Source organism: Epinephelus fuscoguttatus, linkage group LG2 (genome assembly GCF_011397635.1).
Source record: "Epinephelus fuscoguttatus linkage group LG2, E.fuscoguttatus.final_Chr_v1".
Taxonomy (NCBI): Eukaryota; Metazoa; Chordata; class Actinopteri; order Perciformes; family Serranidae; genus Epinephelus; species Epinephelus fuscoguttatus.
Genome location: NC_064753.1, coordinates 26,727,145 through 26,748,079, shown reverse-complemented (window position 1 = coordinate 26,748,079; position 20,935 = coordinate 26,727,145). Strand labels below are relative to the sequence as shown.

The following is a 20,935-nucleotide window of genomic DNA, read 5'->3' as shown; positions in this document are numbered from 1 at the left end:
GTTCCCACGGGTGATCCTGTATGTACAAAAGTATCAGCTTCCAGGACTTTTGGGGCTCCATAATGTGGCTCAAATTCTGTTTTATCTCAATTTAAGATCCTTATTTTTTAACTTGACTTAAATTTTAAGATTGTATTTTAGTTTCACTGTCTAAAATAGCAAAACCTAAAAAATCCACGACTTCAAATGACCTGGAAAAACGAAACAATTGAAATTAAAACCACATAAATTCATACAGACGGTCTCTTTATTCTCAGAAGTATTTACATTTTAGTAGTGGTTAAATGTCATTACTTCAGTTGCTTATAAGTCCTAAATCATTATGGTTATTATTGCCTTCTAGCAATTTATACCATGGCCTATACCAACTGTAATTTATTAAGATGCAGCATTAAATAACAAACTACCCAAAAGTATATAAAGTAGCTTAGGTAGCTCTGCTCATAACCAGCTAGAGCATTAATGTGAGTCTTTTATAGTAACGCATCAGTGTTGCATTGCTTATACTTTGTAGTTTCTACTCAAGTAAAAGAATGTATGCAGGACTCTTAACTTAAAAAGATGTACTTTTACTCTGCTACATTCACTTTAGTAAAAGATCTCAATACTTTTTCCGCCACTAACACAGTGAAGTAAGTGCATAAATACGACCAAAGACACACAGCACACAGGTTGGATAATAGTTTATATTTATATTTGTATATATATATATATATATTATATTGTGTTTACTTAACAAACATGATAAATGCAATGTCTCCAAGTTAGCTGTAACAATAAAAATACAATATCTTTGTGTCCTTAAAGTACATAGAATTAAAACAGCAAAACAAAAAAACAAAAACCGCCCTAAGTAGTTCACAGAGAGGTACAAATATACAGTACAAATCTATTTTATTCAAAAACGGTACAAATAAAAATGCAACAAAATAGAGATATTAATGCTTTGTTAAAGTCAGGTAGGTGTAGGGTATTCTAAGGGAGCACTTTCGGTCGACAACTCTAAGGCTTCTGATAAAGATCAATACATATTGGTACGGCCATACAATATTAAAACTCACTATACAAAGTTCATACAACCTGGATTATACTTGAGGATTGAATGTTACATTTACATCATTGCATATATTTTGCAGATTTAGGCATGTTTAAAAAAAAAAAAAAAAAAAAAATTTTGTTTCGTTTTTCGATAGTTGCACATCACATAAAAAGCAGTGTCACCTTGTGCCATAAAAGTACAATGTCAAATCTGAAAATACACAGACTCCTTTAAAACTTTTAACCGTTCTCGTTTCTCCTGATTTAACTGGACATCGACACCGAAATCGTCGTAATTTCACCTTTGTAGTTCAATACGGGATAAAACGACAGGAAATAGTTCACACGGGGAGTAAAAGAATCCCCACTGCCAACGTCACAAAACATCAACCATCACATTACCACCAATGGAAAGCTATCGGATTAATGTAGCTTGTCTGTCTGTCTGTCTCCATTTACTCAAAACTGTTGTCCAGAGACTGGGACAAAGCACAAGACGCCAAACACAACCCATTAAGTCTAAGGATAAAAAAACAACTCATCTTGTGCAACAACAATAAAAACAACGGATGTGTGCGTGTGGAATTAATGGATCGCCCTCCGCTGCGGACACTCTTGGCATCGTCTTGTAAAAAGTGCAAAGAAGAGATTCCATTCACTTCACCTCCACACATTGGGGAAAAAAAGGAATTAAAAGGTAAGTATGGGCATAAAGAGTGTATTAAAAACGTAACGGAATAGATAATGAAAAAAAAACAAACTAAAAACAAAGCACCACACAAACACAAAATTGCAGATTTCATAGCTGAACCGTCTGGGGCCCAAAAAGAATTCACCGTCACCCTTTGAGAATATGAATTTCTGCTAGTAAGCGTGACAAGAGTTTCAAAGCTTGACATTTCTGATTTGCTCTTGTTCAGCCTGAAAAGGGGAACACCAAGTCGACCAGAAGCATTATTCCATTATTTCAAATTTCACACATTGTACAAAGCAGATTTTAAGGCATTATCGACAAGCATCATCAAAGCTATCTATACAAAAGAAATACACCTATCTACAGAAACACACAACCTGCAATTTCTCCATGATTTTGTGTGCTTTACATTTTGAAACTCTTCAATTTACCAACAGTTTTAAGTTCAAAACACTGTAAAAGGAGGGCATTTAGTGCAATTAGTTACAGCAACAGACTATCAGTGATGTGAATAAGATTCGTCGGACATCTTTGTAGAAGAAGTGGAGCTTTCCTGCTTGACATGGCACACACTGCTCAGAGCAGAGGGCAAAAAAACAAAAAAGGCTCGTGGTAGCACAGGATGGTCTTGCTGTGAGAATCAACAGGAGGTAAAGTCACAAGTGTCACTGCTTGCACCGTTTAAATCCCATCAAATGCATCTTGACCTAAAATACAATGTCGAAGTGGCTTGGCGATGGAGCCGAAATAATGCTGGACAAACACGTGGAAATATGAGACACTCTTCTCGAGTGATTTGGCTCCGACTGTGTGGCATCGTGAGAAGACAACAAAAGTTTACTGATCTGTGGGTCAGCAGTGTGCTATACGCAGGAAGATGAGACCACCAAGCAAAAAAAAAAAACAGAAAGAAGAAAAGCAAAATACTGGTTTGTATTCCTATAAAAAGGTCATTTAAAGCAAAAATCCTACAACCAGACATCAGCGCAAAATGACTGCATCAGCCCAACCTGCCCTACTGCTTCAGAGAGCTGTACTTAAGACAATGAAGGGTACAATACTGAGTAAACTGCATAGAAAATGCCAAGACTACATGAAATGTTTTCAGGTATAATATGTATATTGCTTACAGCATGAGAAAGACTCCATGTGGTGAGCTTCAGATGGTAAGATGTGTTCTTGGATATCTTGAATCTCCAATTACAAAGCGTTTTAAAGGACAGGTTCACATTTTTCCAAGTCCATCCTGAAACAATCCAACTTTGTATGTACACTGAAACAGTTATTAGTCAGTGTAATCATTCCTCATGTACATACTGGTCATTAAGAGGCCCTTCTATGATGCTGCCATCGCAACAATTAACGCAAATTCAACAAATCGCCATGAATTCTGCACGACCTTTCTCCAATCACTTCAACCTTTTTGCTAATTTGACCAATCAAAGCAGTTTCCCGTGAGTTTCACCCATCATAGCATCACCCGTAACTTAAATCCTTGTTTCTAACTGTGAAGATACAGGCATGAGCAACAAGAACGTCTCAAATTTACCAACAAAAATTACTGCTAAAGAGTCCAAGACCGTGCAAGGCAAATCCCTGATGTCCTGCATGAAAGTGGGGATAAACTGTTTTGCACCATATCGAAAGTTTTGGTGGAACACAAACCAAAATCATGTTTGACTAACGCTTCTACTGCATAATACACCCGGAGAATGCGCCCATGACCGAGGCTGTTGCACCCAGATCTAATCAAGCTGTCTAAGATTAAATATAAAGGGTTAGTAGTAGCATTCGTATAGTATGAATAACACACTCAGAACAGTGTTTTATTCTCACTGAAACAAGTTGCTTTTCAACTGATCCACAATTTCATTGCAAAAAAACCCTCAGAACATCACAACTGGCATCATAATTATGTATAACAGCTGCCGTGAAATCAGGCAATTTAGACTGCAACAACTAAGCTCCCAGAGGGACTGATTGAGAACTCTTCGTGGGCATGGGAACACAACTCATTTGTTGTTAATCAAAATTACACATTTAGATTTTTTTCAATGGAAAAAAATCCCTTCATGGCTTAAAGTGGCTTTGATGTAACTCTACACCTTTGCCTCATTTAGTATACACGGACCTATGAATATGCAAATCAGCCCTGCCCCTCAGCTCAAGCATACCTGCTCATGAAACACACAGACCTCTGCTCGTAAACAGTAACAGATAACCTTCAGCTTGACCACGTTCTCAAACATCTGATAATGTGTTGCTAATGTTAGATAAACCTTGTTTCTGATCACCAGTTCTGACAAGGTGAAGTGACAGTGAAATAGATACCCCTGGATTCTCCTCTGATGCCTTCCATGTTGCTGGGATTGGTTCCTTAGGTTTGTGACGTAACATCTGCACTCTAGAGACTGTCAATGCTACACTGCAGGTCCAAGGGGTACAAGCTCTGCCATGGTGTCGACTGCTTATTTCACTCATGATATGTCTTGTAGCATATAAAAGCACCACATGGACATGTTAACAAGGTTGAAGCTTGATTTCTCTAGAGGAGGTCTGAGACAAACTTGAAAAAATGTGAACCTTTCCTTTAAAGCTGCTTGTAATGACCAGAGAATGAAAGTGTACTAGGCCCAGCTCAGGTCACTCTGTCTTCCTCCACCAGCTGACGGAGGGTCAGGCTGTACACTGAGTGAACCATGAGACATTAAAAGATCTAAGAGGACACACAGCAGTGTCTGTGGCTGCACCAACAGTCAGACACAAAAACATGTAACAAACTGATCCTCCTGTCTGAGCACATCTAATGAACGATGATATAACAGGTAATGCAAGAAATACTTAAAAGTGATTAAATGTTTAAGTCCAAAGCTCTATGACAGAAATAAAAGAAGTGGGATTTACATGCTTCAATGGGAATGTCTGCTTGAGGAATGCTGTCTGATTATAAACCTCTGAATGATTTTATGTGTGGTCTAATTGCACTTAATTTCAATTTCATCCTTTTGGATATTTTTTTGTTTTTTCAGTGACAAGGATAAAAATCTGTCCGAAGGAGGAAACTGCAGCATTCATCTTGGCTAAATTTGTAAACAGAGTTAAAAATGCAAGTCAGTTTTTTCTCTCTCTCTCACCACAAAACACCAACAACAATACTTCAAACATTTTCCCTTCATTAAAAAAAAACACCTACTGTACTGTGATTCCTATAAACAAGGTCAGTGTGAAATCAATGAGTGACATGTGCAACACAAGACAATCATAAGATCCATACCCTAGTAACAAAAGCGAAGGACCGGGTGGGTTAAAACAAAAGACAGAACAGAAGATAATTCGATAATGATCACAACTTAATTAGAGTCAAGCCTTCCTTGGAGATGCACTTGAGTAAAAGATAAAATATCATCAGTGAGATAGAAAATCAAACAGAAGCGGTTTCATCTACAACGATTTCTTGAGACATTTGTCATGCATTGCTTGTGTAGAAATACTGAAGAATCAATGAAAATAAACACCAACATAGTGCATCGCCTGTAAAGGTCAGGGTTAAAAGAGGGTCACATCTCACACCTCAGATGTACAGAGATATAAAACAGCCCGCGGCGAGAGACTCCTGGGGGAGAGCAGTAAAGCCGCGTGCTGTAAAAAGAACTATTGCTTTAATTTGGGAACCGAGCAAAGAGTAACTAGGACACAAGAAAAACCTCGTCACTGACTCACTCGCACGCAGGGTTTCTCTCTACAAGGCGAACTGCGAGGCCTTTCCGCTCTTCGTGGGGTTTAAAGTGGCCCTGCAGCCAGTGATGTGACAGGATAATGTCTCATTCCCATAGGTGGCTTTGGTGATGACCAGCCAGTGCCTCCTCCGTTAATCACGGCTTTTGAAATTGCATTAAAAGTCACCAGTCTGGTCGGGAAAGCTTTGAGGTATAGCGAGGAGGAGGGAAGGTGTCGCTCAGGATGGGAAGTGATTTCTCTAAGGAGAAAGAGTGGAACACTAAGTGATGGATATTCTCACTGATGATACTGGAATGCAACACATCTCTAGTTATCACAGAGAACAAAGCATTATTCCAATCTGCGGCATTTATGCAAACACACTCACACGTTAGAGCCCAAACCAGAGGGCATGGGCAGATGTTTTTTTAAATGGAAACTGATTGCTGAACAGACACACTGATTGATTTATCACTATTTCGATTGTAAGACAAGTGGGACTCGCCACACTTGGCCTGAGAGAGGATCCCATTCTTTGCAGACCGGCTTCCTGTAAAGGAAGGAGAGGGGAGAAAGTATCTCAGCTGACAGCAGAGGTTTCAGTCTCCTGCCGGAGAAGCATAATGTAACATACACTGACAGTTAGCGTCAACAGTGCCAACATCACCGCAGGAGCTGCTTGTGTCAGCAACTTTTTTTTTTCTTTTTTGGGTAAATGCTTTTGAAGGAAACAGGATCTTAGGAATGAAGGAGATAAAAGATCACTGGCTGTGATCTTTTAAATACATCAAAACCTGCAGAGTTGGTAGCTTCACTGCGCTACAAACACATTCTTCATAGTCCTTGGTCTCCCAAAGAGACCGTTTGGTCAAAAAGGAAGCAAGAGTGTTCTAAATGCGATGGTAACCTCCAAGCATGGGTATGCGGGAGTGGCGACAGAGGAGGGAGGGAGGAAGAGTAATGCAGTGTGCAAGGACTATGGTAGGCATTTTCATCCGCTACATACTTTCTACTCAGCTTGTAATGTCCCTGTCAGACCTCAGCTGGCCGGGAAACCACAGGCTCGTATCCTTTGGCTGAGTGACAACTGAACCAAACCAGAACTTCTCACCAGATAGACAAAGATCTTGTATTTTTGTATATTTTCAGGTGTGCAAAATCTCAAACATTCTGAGGCTACATTCGCACTCTTTTTTTTCCCTCTTTCTCTCCTTGTCAGACTCATTCTTACTCGTGGCAGTCTCTTTTAATAGTTGCTACCAAATGTGATGCTACTTCCCTGCATTAGAGCGCCCCTCAATGGACAGTTTGACCTCCTGGGGGATGAAAGAGGGCCTTGTGTGGCTGGAGGTGCTTATATGAGGGCGTGGCCCTTCGTCTCCCTTCATACTGTGTCTTTGGAGGCCAGGTGAGGACCAGCGCCTCTGAGATGCACCTAGCGCAGCCTGCATTGCTCCCATCCCTGCCCCTGCGAAAGCAGAGCCCTCTGTGTGCAAGTGGTAACTGCTCTGGCTCCTTGGATGCTCTGCTAAGGTCCTACTTGGTCTGATGGGCGACTCAGAGTGCCCAACAACTCCAAAATGTGTGGCTTCCTCCTTGTCAGCTGCATCTTTCTCCCCATCCCTCTGTCTTTCTCTGTGGATGCGGTCAAGCCTGAAATGAGATGGAGGCCGTGACTGCTGAGGGGCAGGAGGCCCCATGAGCTGGTGACTGGGTCCTGATGTGGCGTTGGTTTTGCTCAAAGTCCTGGACAGGTTCTGCTGCTGTTGTTGCTGTTGTGAAGGATGGTGCTGTGGTTGTTTCTGCTGCTGCGGCTGAAGCTGCTGCTGCAGGGTGATGGACACACACACGTCTCCCGCTTGCAGATGATGGCAGGCCAACCCGTAGAGCTGGGCTGTGCGCTCGGGGCTGCAGGACGACCAGCCCTGCCCGAACACAAAAAAGGGGTGCTCTGGAGGCACGTCGATGGTCACTTTGCTCTGCTGCTCCCCCACAGTAAAGTGAAGCGACACAAGACCCGGTCTCTGCTGGCTGGCACGGATGTCCACCACCATGCTGGAGTCAATCTTAAGACCCCCACTCACCTCGGCGCTGCGCACAAAGTCCTGAGTCTGCAGGTCCTCGACACGCTTCAGTTCCCCAGTAGCCAGCTGGATGATGGCTCCCTTCATGAAGTGTGATGGGTTGCAGGGAGCCGAGGCAGGAGCGAGGCTTGAAGCTAAGGCCTGAGTCGCATCTGCTGTAGGCTGGACAGGAGGCTGCTGGGGGAGCTGCTGCGCTGTGGTCGGCTCCGCCCTTTCAAGGAGGCACACTCTGGCTGAAGAATCAGAGGCTTTAAAGCTTGGGTTAGGAGAGGCCATGGTGGTAGAGGCATGGCTGGCTGAGGCATCATTAGCCTGTCCTGGGTAGTGTTGCTGCGGTGGCTGGGCCTGATGCTGCAAGTGATACTCCAAGGGAATGAGAACTGGCTGCCCGTTGGCAAGCATGACAGCATGTCCTGGTTGTGCCGTTTGCTGCTGGAGACTGGCCACTCTGGGATCAGTGTAACACGCAGTCTGGGTTGTGTACGCAGTCCGGCCTGAAACCACACCTGTGCTCTCTCCGTGGACATCTCTGGCTCTTTGGGCACCCTGAGAGAGGTTCAAGGGAGCAAAGGAGACCTCTTTCCGCACTCCACCTTGGCCAGAAGAAGCCAAACGACCAACCACCTGCTGCACCTGGAAGTATTAAAGGAATAAAGTGTTGTTTAGGTAACTTTTAAACACACATACGTAATTCAAAAACAGCTTGTGACACAACTTTCAACAATCCACCCAACTTAAATTACAACATGTGAGTATGAAATATTCATGTGGGTCAGTAAATACATTTAAGCATCTCATCAGTCACTCCCTCCAACACACCGTTTCTAATGATGCATGACTCAACATCGTTCTTCTCATCAACTTAACCACCAGACAGGAGGACAACAGAAACTTTTTTGTGACTTAAAAGGAGGCGCCCATATGTAAACCATAGTCTGCAGCTATTCATAATGGCCTTTATAGCATTTCTCCACTTTTGGTTGATTCAAATAAGTTACCATTTAGCCATTAAGTTGCTGCGTGTAACTCTGGAGAAAGACAGTTGATTGATGAGTCTCATTCTCTGGCTGACAAATTCCGACACTTTAGGTAGTGATGGGTGGACAGATTTTTCTTACAGTTTTGGTTTCTTTGAATTGATAAATGTAAATGTATCTGACATGTTGAACCTTTTGAGTTTTGTTACAGGAATGTCACTAACCAACGACCTGTTGTTCTTTGAGGGCCAAGTAGCAGACCCAGCTTCCTCAGCAGTCTTGTGCTACATTCATGTGGTGTCAGAAAAATCTGAAAAATGATCATATTTCATGGCTCACCTGATCGGTTTCCTTTGCTCTTCGTTATCAACATGTTTAAACGCTCTGAGCAATAAAATACAACATTAACATATCTTCTTTGTAGCGTCCATGTTGTTTTCACATAACAACTTAAACTTCATTAGCACTCTGAAGTCAGAGGTACAACTATCTGAGGAGCACGTAATACACCATTAGCCTTGCTTTTATTTACTTAATTATTACTGGCCTACACTTCTGTTTTTTTGGGTTGTTATTACAGTTTATAGTTTGTTGTTTGCTATTTCAATAAAGAAGGCTTTTGCAACTGTATACACTTTTTAAAATCCTCCAATCTAAGTCGGCCTGTTGAACTAGAATGGCTTGCACTGCAGTGAACTACAATGGTTCACAGCCCAGGATTGTACCAGTGTCTACAGCAGGGAAAAAACAAGAACAAAATGCAGACGGTGTCGAACATTAGGCTCTTGGTTTGTTCGTGTCGTCCTCCAACTACAGTCATTATTTTTCAAGAGACAACATGCCATTGTAGCGGACTGTTTAAGTGGCAAGCTGACAGCTCTAGTGCTATTTATGGAATATAATGTTACAAAACAGTGTTTTTGAGGTGTACAGTAAAACATCTAACTTTTGCTAAGCTATGTATGTTATATGTATTGCATTTTCTAAGTAATGAGCCAATGCTTGTATGCAGGTAGGCCATGTGGCCCAACATATGTTACAGTAATATGATTTGACTGCATCATCTGTCTTTCTTCCAGGGCAAGCAGAATACGTCCCACCAGGAGAGAATGGTTCATTCGCTCTTGTTCAATGTGTGTAGCTGCCAGGCAATCGCATCTAATTCACTCACCATAGCAGGCAGCATGAGCAGTACCCTACAGAAATAGTGAGTGGGAAAAGTCGGGGATTCATGAACACTCTGACATTCGACAGGCGGACGCGGTACATAATGGACATTTAAGTAATTTAAAAAGATTAATTCGTTCATTTTTGCCCATCGCTAGCTTAAGTTGGTAGTTGGACCAACCCGCCAACCCAAAGTGTCGGAATTTTACGACCTGGGAAAGAGACTGCGTCTATGTTTGATGACCTGGGACTAAGTATCAACAATAATATATCTTTCTCCAGAGTTACATACAGCACTTTTACGAGGCCTGAAACTTTTCTACTTATTGGAACCAACATTCTTCCTTCCTCTACAGACCGTCACAAAAGAGGTAGTGAGGGCTTCGCTGAGCATCTCCAAGCAACCACAAATAACATAGCTCTGGTACAAGTGGCAATTGTGGCTGTGAGTGATTGCTCAATTACCTGCGGACCCGCAGCACACAATAAAGGAGGGAAGGAAGTTGAGTCTAAAAGTAACACCTGCAAGTGAGTCTTACATGAGGTAAGAGGGTGTACAGCAGGGTTGGGAATTAACTTTTTGTCCGCCTGCCACTGTTGCTGGCTGGATTCAGAAATCTACCAGCCATTCAATAGATTACCATGGCTTTTTTTGGCTAGTGAGTGAAGCAGACACTTGCATATTTTACCAGCATTTGGCTGATGGCTGGTGCTAATTTCCAACCCTGGTGTACAGTTGAGATGCAGACATACTCATATTTTATAATAATGTAAGCTACTTATATCTCTATGAAATGATTCATTGATCAGATTATAATAACACCACACTACATTTGAAAAAAGTGTATGATAGTAGTTCATTTTAGTGTTATTGTTCATCATGCTGACATGTTTCTGTCTATATCAAGGTTATAAAGATATTCTATTATTCCTAAATCAACATGATGATTGTTTAAAAAATGTTGCCTATGGATCATGCTGGTCCATGCCACGTTTAACAATTATGATATTCTTTGTATCACTTGACAGTTTTTTTTCCTTATGAGGGATATTTTCATTCACATGTGCAGACTTGAAAAGCTTTTAACAAATTAAATTAAGGGTATAAATGAACAATTAATCTAGTTTTCCATCAAGAACTTTTATTACTCCTTTATAATGTATTTGAAAATCTAACAGGTTTAATCGAGTATTAGTCAGGTTATTCTGAATCCCTTATCTTGTAAAAGGGATTTATATTTACATGCTTCTATCACCTGTTTACTGCTAAACATTGGGACTATGGTAATAAAGATTAACATGAGTCACATTATGAGGCCATCAGTGTGTCTTACCTCCAGGTCACTGTCTGGAGTGCTGCGCTGGCCAGGTGAGCTCCTCTCTTCCAGCCTTCGGTTCATTGGGCCTCTGTCTTGGCTGTACTCCTGGACCGCAGAGTTGGATGCTACCTGCAGCAGACTTGCATTTCTGGCAGTGTAGTCGAGCACAACCTCCCTGGCTCCCTGCTCTTTATCGCCTCCATTCATCTCTGGTTCATTTTCCTGCTGGGCACTGTGAGGGTCTCTGGTGGCAGTGGCAGCCCTGGCGCCCTGAGGGTGATAGAAGACTGGCAACCCTCGAGAGCTGAGCTCTGCTGCAGGCAGGACTCCTACAGTACCAAGGTGCTGCTGGGCAGCTTGCTCTGAAGGCAGCATCAGCGGGACACCGCTTGATGCCGCAACTTTGGCAAAGGTATGAGCAGCTACCTGGGCCTGGGGAGGTGGAGAAACAACACCTTCCTGTATGACAGATGGATAGGGAACAAGGTGGGACACAGCATGGGGCTGAGGAATGGTGCCTGAGGGAGAAATTAATGATCCCGGGACAAAGCCAGGGGGCAGAGCATAAGGTACAGCTGCATAAGGAGAACTAACAAACTGGAGAGAGGAATGAGGGATCTGGGCATAACCAAGAGAAGGATAGGGAAGGCCTGGATGCTGCAGGAGAGGAGAGTGTACAGTGTAGCCTGACGAGAGGTGGCCTAACACTGGGTGAAGACTGGTAGGCGAGTAGGTAACAGATGGAAGAGCCACTTTATAGAGCATACTGTACTGGTCAACTGGCACTGCTGGTATGCCATCAGAATTATCCACTCCATAATGAAGCCCTGGCTGAGTCCGCAGCCACTCTCCAGATGGGGTCCCTCCCTGAGTGTCACTGTTGGCTGCGGAGTTCTGGATGGAAACCACTTCATCTTCTCCAATACCACTACCAGCACTATTGCCACCTCCACTGTTGCCACCACCTCCTCCTGTAGCCCCAACTCCTCCTGTCCCTCCAGCTCCACTGCTGTTACTAACTAGGAGGTCCCTCTTCTTAGGAGGCAGGCACTCCTGGTTGCGTTCCTGAGCAGGTTTCATTGCAATCCTCTGACCAAGCGAGTAGCTTTACTGTACCGCACAGGAATGGAATCTTGCAAGCCAGTCAGCCCGCACAGGAACCAGTTCTGAAATCACCTGGCTGACTTCGTCTGCCAGTTCACCTGAAACAAAGAACAAACAACAAAAGATCTATAGGCACATTTTGAATCTTTCCCCAGGTTGCATACTGCCTAATGACGTCTGTGCAAAATGACTAATATACATAAATGTCAAACTAGATGAAAATGAAAAGTTTCAGGTTTGTGAGAGAAATATTTATGGTCTTTGACAGATTGTGTTCGGTTATGCTGAATCACAGATGGAAAAAGCATTACTGGTGAAGCCACAGTCATCTATATAACTGCAGAGACAGTAAGTGTTAGAGCATGTTGTTACTGGTCTCTTTGACAGAGCGTATTTGAAAAATAAACCACTACAGTGGCTCAACACGAAGTTCACCTGCTCGAGATATAAGCCGAGATACATCACCATGGATACTCATTCTGTTGAATAAGTGTGAGTCCTTTATACTCCTCTGCTTTTGGGCTGTTTGATGGTTTGAAATGATGGCTCACACAAATTTTCTAGATGTCTTGAGCATCATTTACTCTAAATTCAGCATTCAAAAGCAAAGCACAGCCAAATCAGATATATTTGATAACTTTGGAATCTTGATGAGGATTTAAAATCAAATTTTGTGAGTTTGAACTCAGAGAGCATGAGTTTCAATGACTCACCCACTGTATGTTCAAACACCGTGGGCCTTTCCAACATGCTTCATAAGCCCCCAACATGTGAATGATCAAATATTTGCAATAGTGACAAGCTCAGGTCTCCTTTTCCTCACACAATGCAAGAGGGTAAATTATTAAGTACAAGTCAACTGCATTTTAGTTTAGCTGAACTCACACATGCAGATCTACAAATACTGCACCCTAACGAAATAATTTCAGACTACTGCTGTAACTACATTACGGCTGGACAATATGGAGAAAAATATCATGATATTTTTAACCAAATACCTCAATATTAATATTGCCACAATATAATAGGGTTGCCAACTGGTGCTTCCACAAAATATTTACACAATGAGAGTTTCGAATAATGATCCTGGTTACACGGATATAATGACTAAGTGGTTAAAGGCAAGTAATAGAGCAGCAAGAACAGTCTGGTATGTTCAGAAATTACATCACTTTACTGTGACGCAGCTGTTTAACCCAGAAGAAAAGAGAACACTTCCCCTATAAAATTACAACATCCATAATCACAGACAATATCTAGTCTCATAAGAGAATATGGATATAATTGGGCTAGGAAAACCACATTTCACTGATCCTGGCATCCTTACACAGGCTACCTGTTGCTTTTAGAACAGGTTTTAAGGTGTTATTGATTACTTACAAAGCCCTGAGAGACCTCACTCCAAGTTACTTATCTGATCTGTTGTTGCCCTATGTCCCTTCTCACACACTGAGATCCTCAGATTTGTCACTCCTTGACATTCCCAGGTCCAGATTTATTCACAAAGGTGATAGAGCATTTGCAGTCAGAGCTCCTAGACTTTGGCGTGACCTGCCTGAGCATATATTATGTTTTATAATTAACGTTCCCTGTATTTAGTATGCACCTAGTGTTTGGCTCTCAGTTCATTTCATTCTTTCTGTGCTTTTAAATGTGTTCTGTTTTTTATTGTTAAGCACTTCATTATTATATTCATATAATGCCCAGCCTTACATTAATTTAATTCTACTGTAAAATTAAAAAAGGTGCTCCAGCTATGACTAATCCACCAAGTCTTTTTCTTTTTATCCACTACAGAGAGTTAAGGTGGAGGTTTAAAGTCCCATCTGATTAAACAGAGGTAAACAGAAACGTGGATTAATCTTGAGATAAGCTCTTGGACTGTGTTGAAAGAAGCAGGTTTCCTTATTCATTACAAATTTAACTTGAAGCAGCTTTTTTTACTTACATCAGTTCATGATTCAGACTCGAGTGGGTTCCTGGTTTGAGTCATCACAGTTGACCAGTAAACCAGATAAAACTGCTTCCTGAAACCACCCCATGACGAGCACTAAATAGGAAACCTTTGCTTTGTATATTTAATTACAGACCAGAGTTTTCCTCCTGTTAGCGCTGCACTTCACCTCAGAGTTACTATGTTTACCGTTAGCTAGCTTAGTGGCTGACTTGGCTAAACTTAGCTAGCAACTTGGAGTCACCGTTTCCCCGTAAACACAGACAAAAGACAGCGTGACACTTTGTACACTAACACTAAACGCAGACGGTGACTTCACGTGATAGATTATGTTACTTGAGAAAATTTCCTTATCACTATAATTTCCCACTGGGCACCAGCCCAAAGGTTCCGGCTAATTAGCCACACGGCTAACACAGCTACAGCTAGCTGCATGAACTGAGTCCAGTCCTGCTGCTCTCACATCTGCTCACAACTAACATGGCAGCGCTCATCAAACACGTCTCTGCTTTGTCTTGTTGCGTGGACGTACCTCCAAATGTCATCGCGAACAGGCTTTTCTTCATAAAAACTTGATATGCGGAGGGACAATTGAAGAAATCAAGGCTAAGGAGTCGAGCCCATTTTGAAGGCCAGCAGAGGCGCTCACCAATGACGTCACTGAGTTTATTCAATTTCCTGTTTTTTCGTGCACTAATGTCCAGCACGCAATTTGCGCGTACACTAACGAGCAACTCAGCTAAATGCGATTTACTTTTTACCATAAATTTAATTATTACACAAATATAGTTAATACTCTCAACGCCTTTTCAGTAAACACTAAGAGGTCACGTGCTTTACCGACAGAAAGATAGTAACAGAAACCACTGAATAGCTCTTACTCACATTACAGAAAATGCAAATGTAGATAAAACTGAATTTAAAATAAGGAGTTCCGTTTAAATGTATCAAATGTACACTGTAAATTTTTGTACAGTAGGGGGATCTGGAGACATGTGCACTAAAGGGATTTCAAACTGCACAGCTTTAACCTTCCTTTAACCATCCTCCCAAGCGGCGGAGCAGCAAGGGGCCGAGGGGAGACAGAGGTCAGGGGAGGATTGGTGGTGTAGCTGCGGGGCTTGCCAACCTATGCATACGGAGATGTGATCATTTTGCTGCACAGAATGTGATTCGGTGCTGCCATCGTTGGGGAGATATATCATCAGGAGGAAAGCCGCCGCAGAGAGTGCATCACAAAGAGTGAAAACTTTGCAGTACTCACTAATCCTGGCGTGACTGAAACTTTTTTTCATGTTCCTAAGATAAACTAGACTCACAAGTCACTCTTTAGAGGCTTTGCTTAACTAAAGACTGATGACTTTCTCCCTGATGTTGTGTTTCGATGGGCGGATACAATTTCAGAGTTTCAGAGACGAGAACTGAATTGTTATTTCTTCTTCCTGTCTCACTAGAGCATAAATGGGCCTTTATGATCAACGTTAAATACGGATCCGGATACGGACGGAGCCTTCTGTCCGTGCTCCGCGTTCATTTCGTCCGTATTTCTGCACGTTTCCATAAAGCTTACGGATACGAGCCAAACGGAACAGTACCACCGGGAACTGTGGGGGCAGTGTTGCTGTCACTACTCGATACGTAGCTCTGGTGAGACAGGAAGTAGAAATAACAATTCAGTTTCTCTCATCGGTAGTACTAGAGAAAAGAACTCTCCGTCCTCTAGTCGCAAGTATTTAACGGCCTCACCGACCACCGCCTCCTACAACGCTGCCTCTGTTTTTGTCTTTTATGCAAGAGGTACATTATCAATATCTCCTCCACAGTCGCCATGTTTGTTTTTGAGTTTGTTGTTGTCATAAACTTTTGACGCTGGGCTGCCTCCTGGTGGATATATTGGTTAACATCCATGCCAACATAAAGGGCGCGTGGAAGTAGGCTATGTGGGCAGTGACGGTAACATAGTTTGAAACGGATGTAGGCTATACATTTTCGTACGTAAAGGGAGCATAAATGGGCCTTAGGCTTTATGGAAACGTGCAGAAATACAGACTAAAAGAAAGCGGAACACGGACAGAAGGCTCCGTACGTATCCGGATCCGTATTTAACGTTGAGCATAAATGGGCCCTTAATGACGCCTCGCGGAGCGCGGTTTTCGCGGCGCCCACCGCGTGGTAGGGCGCAGAGCAAGCGGAGAGCAAGGCGCGCAAAACCGGATTTGGGTGAGTACAGGCTCGTTCAGGAGCTGACGAGGTGTCGTCACAGCGCGTTGCGGCGAAATTAAAACATTTTGAATTCCAGTGCAGGCTGGCATGCGTCCTCTCGCGCGCCGCTCAGCTCGACGGCAGAGCGGCGCGCTCTTGCGCCGCGGTAGCACTTACACAATGAATGGGTTCGTCGGCGGAGGTCTGCGCTTTGCGCGCTCTGTGTGAAAAGGGCTTTAGTGCCGTCCGGTGTGTCCAGGGCGAAGCCTAATGGCACGGGTGTGTGGATGTCTGTTCATCTTTTCGTTCATGTCCTTATTAATGCACACTTTATAACTTGCTTGTTGGATTTATTAAAAACGAACGAATGAAAACTAAATGTCTTTGAATATCTTTATTATCATTTAAAAACGAAAATTAAAATGACCGGTAAAAATAGATTATGACCGGATTTTTATGATCCTGTCGGTCAAAATGACCGGCGACGAAAAAGTCTAGCGCAACGTCACAATAGCCTTTGGACATCCAGTATAATAAAACACACACAAGTAAATCATAAACTCTATAAATGTTCTCTGGCATAAGAATAAGAGCAAAAACAATGTCTAGGTTTGGTTAGTTGATTGTTAATATTAATAAAACCTACATTGGATTAAAATCAATTTGTCATAATAAACAATTTAATATCTTCCAAGTTTCTTTGTGTTTTCATCCACTAGATGGCAGCAGCAGTGCTTATCAAGTCTTTTCTTCCTATTATCCAGAGAACATGAGATGAGCGCTGCTATTGGGCCTTTCCAAAACCAGACCCTACCCACTCCCACTCTGGAGTGTAACTCCGTTTGTAGTCACTTCCACAGCTGAATGAAGCAGCCTTCATCAAAGTGAAGGGGATAAACACAGCAGCAAGTATTGAGACAAACTTCCATGTCTGTGGCAGAAAAAGGAACTGCCTAGCTTTTCGTAACCATGGAGAAAAATAAAGTTTAATCCAATTTTATGTTCTTCATATGTATTTGGTAGCATTTCTTTTCTCTGTGTCTTAAACACCTTTTGGCTTTTCAATATGATGTGTTTAAGCCGCTTGGCTTTTGTAACAGTTCTTGTCTATATAGCACTGCAATCAAATGAATGTGTCTTTTTTTCTCTTTTAAGTTTTCGCCCCTTTAATTGAGTGAGGGTGTGGCACGCAGCGGGGGGCAGCGGGCTGAGTTGGGCCCACAGCTGCTGCAGGAAGGACATTTCCTTTGTACATGGGACGCCTTCTCGACCCACTGAGCTGGGCGACCGATTGTGACTGTTCTTCAGAGACTAGAGAAGGATATATTTTATTTTATGTCATAAAAGATGAAAGCGGACGGAATGACGCCACTGTGACGTCGTCCGTCCATCAATGAATCCTGCTGTTTTTTCAAATTCTAGCTTCTCTTACTCTCTCTCACTGATTAAGTCGTTACCGTTACCGGTTTCAGTTGAAATCGTTGTTGTATAAACGGGGCCTCAGTCTTAATGCAGAAACAGCGTGAAACAGGTTAGGGAGATGGTGTAGGAGGGGGTTTGCGAAAAGCCCATAGAGTGGCCCAGGAATGAGTTCTTAAAAGAATACTCCAACGATTTGGGAGGTATGCCCTTTCTCTATCATTTTCATATTGAGACAACATGATCGATATCTTTTTATGTGTCCGTACGTCCAGTGGCTGTGTCTCAGCGGTTAGCATTGGGGTCAGTATGTCTGTGCTGTGATCCATGGAGGGATACACCGGTGAGCAGGCACAGGCACAGACGTAGCCTGTAAACAAAACTCAGTTGTTTATTTAGCCTAGTGATATATCTCTGGATTATAGTAGCTGCAATGGATAATTTTGAACGCGATTTTGAAGAGTTTCTTGGAGCGGACACAGATTCAGAGCCATACCTGTTTGAGCCGGAGTACACAGATTAGGAACTCCATGTGTTGGATGCTGAGCGGGCGAGAAGAGATTTGCTAAAAAACTAAAACAGGACATTTTTTGGAAAAGCTCTGTTAAGACTCTTGTCCACTGTGGATGTTTTATCACCTTGCATTTCATGTTTGAATCCTGCTTGTCTATGACCATTTAATTGAAATCTTTAGTAATTTGGTGCAGTAAACAGCTGACTACAGACATGATGACAGATCACTGCAGTCACACAGAGCCTTGGCTGGATTAAGCTGCTTATGAGCCCATGTGGACCCCGATTTCTATACAGTATTTCTATGCTGACTTTTGGTTTTGTGAGTCACTTCCTGTCTGTAGTAGTATGATCAATCATAAGCACCATGTGAGTACAACATATGCTAAACTGAAGTCTTAAATGTGATTGTGCGTGTATTTGAGTGGTGCAAATTCATCTTGCACATAGTTAAAAACCTAAAACACTTCCAAACTAACTAAATATTGTTCACACAGAGTTTAAAAGATAAACTTCACTATGCACTTGTATATTTATTTGCCATCTCCTTTCATACATTGCTCCAGTTTTCCAGTTTTAGTCAGATTTCATAACTTAATACATCTTACAAAAACCTGCACAACCTGGTACTACTGTGAGACTTTCATGTATAGTCTGTGTAGATTCTGATTAAGATCTGTAACTTATGAGGCAGTAGAGCTACTCCTCAACACCAGTTACTGAATTAAGACTGAGGTCTGTAACATCATCTCGAAACAACTTTGAGTTCATGTGCCCCTATAGTGAGGTCATTTAAATTCCCCAAATTAGCCTTAATGTGCATCTCAAAATCAGATGCACTATTAACGTCACCATTTCAATCTGAAATATACACATATGGCTTCTCAGAGCAAGTCTGACTACGGAAGATAATCTTTATCTCAGCAAGGAAGTGTGGTTGGCCCTGTGGCTGTTGCATGTTATCTATAACGCTGTATTCAAATCTTACCTACTCCACTAGATGTGAAAATCTTCACAACACTTTAACCTTACATTGAGTCAGCAATGCGAGTGCTGAGTGAGTGCAACAAGCTTACTAAGGCAGACTGCCATGATGTGGAGAAGTGTCCCACTCATGGTTCAAGTGCTCACAACTTAAAGGTTTTAAAATTAGTTGGATTGGAAGGTGCAGACATTCAATAGAATTTATACATGCGTATGTATGATAGTATAAAGCTGTGAAAAAAAAGAGCATGAGATTGTTTCATTCACTCATTTCAGGCAGTCTAAAAACTGTAAAATATTTCACATTAATCACAAAGACCCTTAAAATGTGAGGCAACCTCCCAGTTTAACTACTACCCAGCAAGCAATAGTCGTGATTTAAACGTATTGGCTATATTTAGCTCCGAATTTTGTCTAGCTACATGTAACCCAAATCTAGCCGATTTAATTTTGAAATTGATTAAATGTAATTTTTGCCATTGCAGATGGCATGCGGTATGATATTCAATCACGTATGGAGAGTCAACAGTAATTAAAATATGTTTATCTCCATTTTTTGGACATGGTCTCTACATAGCTGTATAATTGATGACGTCTACACTTTGGCTATGGTTAGACGTCTACCAAATTTTCACTGACAGCCCAAATTCAGCCGAGATTTAGCCTAGATGTCAGGTCTTCCTGTAGATGGCTATTGGACGTTTTTTAAACCAAAAATGCTTGCTGGGTATTGAGATCAACCACAAACCTTACCTATGCATGATGCATATTATTCAGCCTTTGGGGATCATTTCTTCTTATTGCCATTTTCTCCCGATCCCCATCAGGTGTTCACATCAGGATGTATTGTAATGGTTAAAAAAACTCTTACTGTCCTTATTTTTTGGAGGAAATACTTCTAAAATGTCAAAACTCTAAATTGCTTGGACAAACTCTTAGTGATTCATACATCATTACATATAATCATCATTTATTTACCAGACGTCTTTGTGACTATGTCTGCTGTTATTCAGCAGGTGAGCTGGACTGGGGAACAAACAGCTGTTTCTCTTGGCAGATTACAAAAACACAGGATACGATGTCAACATCCTTTGTGTAAGAGCTTACACGATTCTTCTTGCTGATGGTGAACACAACAGTGAAGGGACTGATGATGGAAGGTTGACACAGAGGAGTTTCACGCGGGCACCCTCCTTCCTTGGTAATTATACTGATGAGTCCACCAAGCCTCTGGAGGACTCAGCAGGGAATTCTGGCGTCCTCACCTCTTCATCCAAAGCCATCGGCTGCTTCTTTCTGCTATGTCCAACGCAGCTTTGATGGCTGAGCACATGCTCTGGCCTCTGATTCCCAGGTCTCTGAGTTATCTGGTTGTAGATGTTGCCACAAAATTTCTGCACCCCACCTCCACGCGGAGGACTTCAGTGTTTCAGCCATGATGTTATGCATCAGCAGCTAACTCGGCATAGATGTTGAGCCTCATGACATGAGCCTCATCCACAGAGTCCTCCCAGGGTACAGTGAGCTGGATGATAAGAACTAGAACCGTCACAATAATTACGTTATGGACTTAATGAGGTCAGCAAAAGCAAAAAGGATCAGGGTCATGTCCCATCCATGTCCATTGTACAATATTGCTCTTTTAGAGGCATAAAATGGTGTTAAAATGACTAAGATTGCTTATTATTTCTGGGGCAATGAAAGGTCTAATAAAGCCTTTTTTAAGAGGAGGTGAGCAGTGCACTAATTTGGGCCTAGGGCGG

The 20,935-nt window shown here is 42.1% G+C and overlaps 1 protein-coding gene across 1 annotated transcript; it reads right to left on the bottom strand.

Annotated features, from left to right (window-relative positions):
- Window positions 1-677: 677 nt before the first annotated feature.
- On the bottom strand, window positions 678-14,706 carry atxn1l (ataxin 1-like). The gene is made up of 3 exons (XM_049600498.1): window positions 14,587-14,706; window positions 11,012-12,198; window positions 678-8,166 (listed from the first exon to the last, which is right to left on the bottom strand). The coding sequence occupies exons 2-3, from the start codon at window positions 12,074-12,076 to the stop codon at window positions 6,721-6,723; spliced, it is 2,511 nt and encodes an 836-aa protein (XP_049456455.1). The 5' UTR covers window positions 12,077-12,198; window positions 14,587-14,706; the 3' UTR covers window positions 678-6,720.
- Between the last annotated feature and the right edge of the window lie 6,229 nt (window positions 14,707-20,935).

Coding starts and splice junctions, on each gene's coding strand:
- atxn1l (XM_049600498.1), bottom strand. CDS start 12,076: ATGAAACCTGCTCAGGAACGCAACCAGGAGTGCCTGCCTCCTAAGAAG. Junction 8,167..11,011: donor CTCCAGACAGTGACCTGGAG/GTAAGACACACT, acceptor TAATACTTCCAG/GTGCAGCAGGTGGTTGGTCG.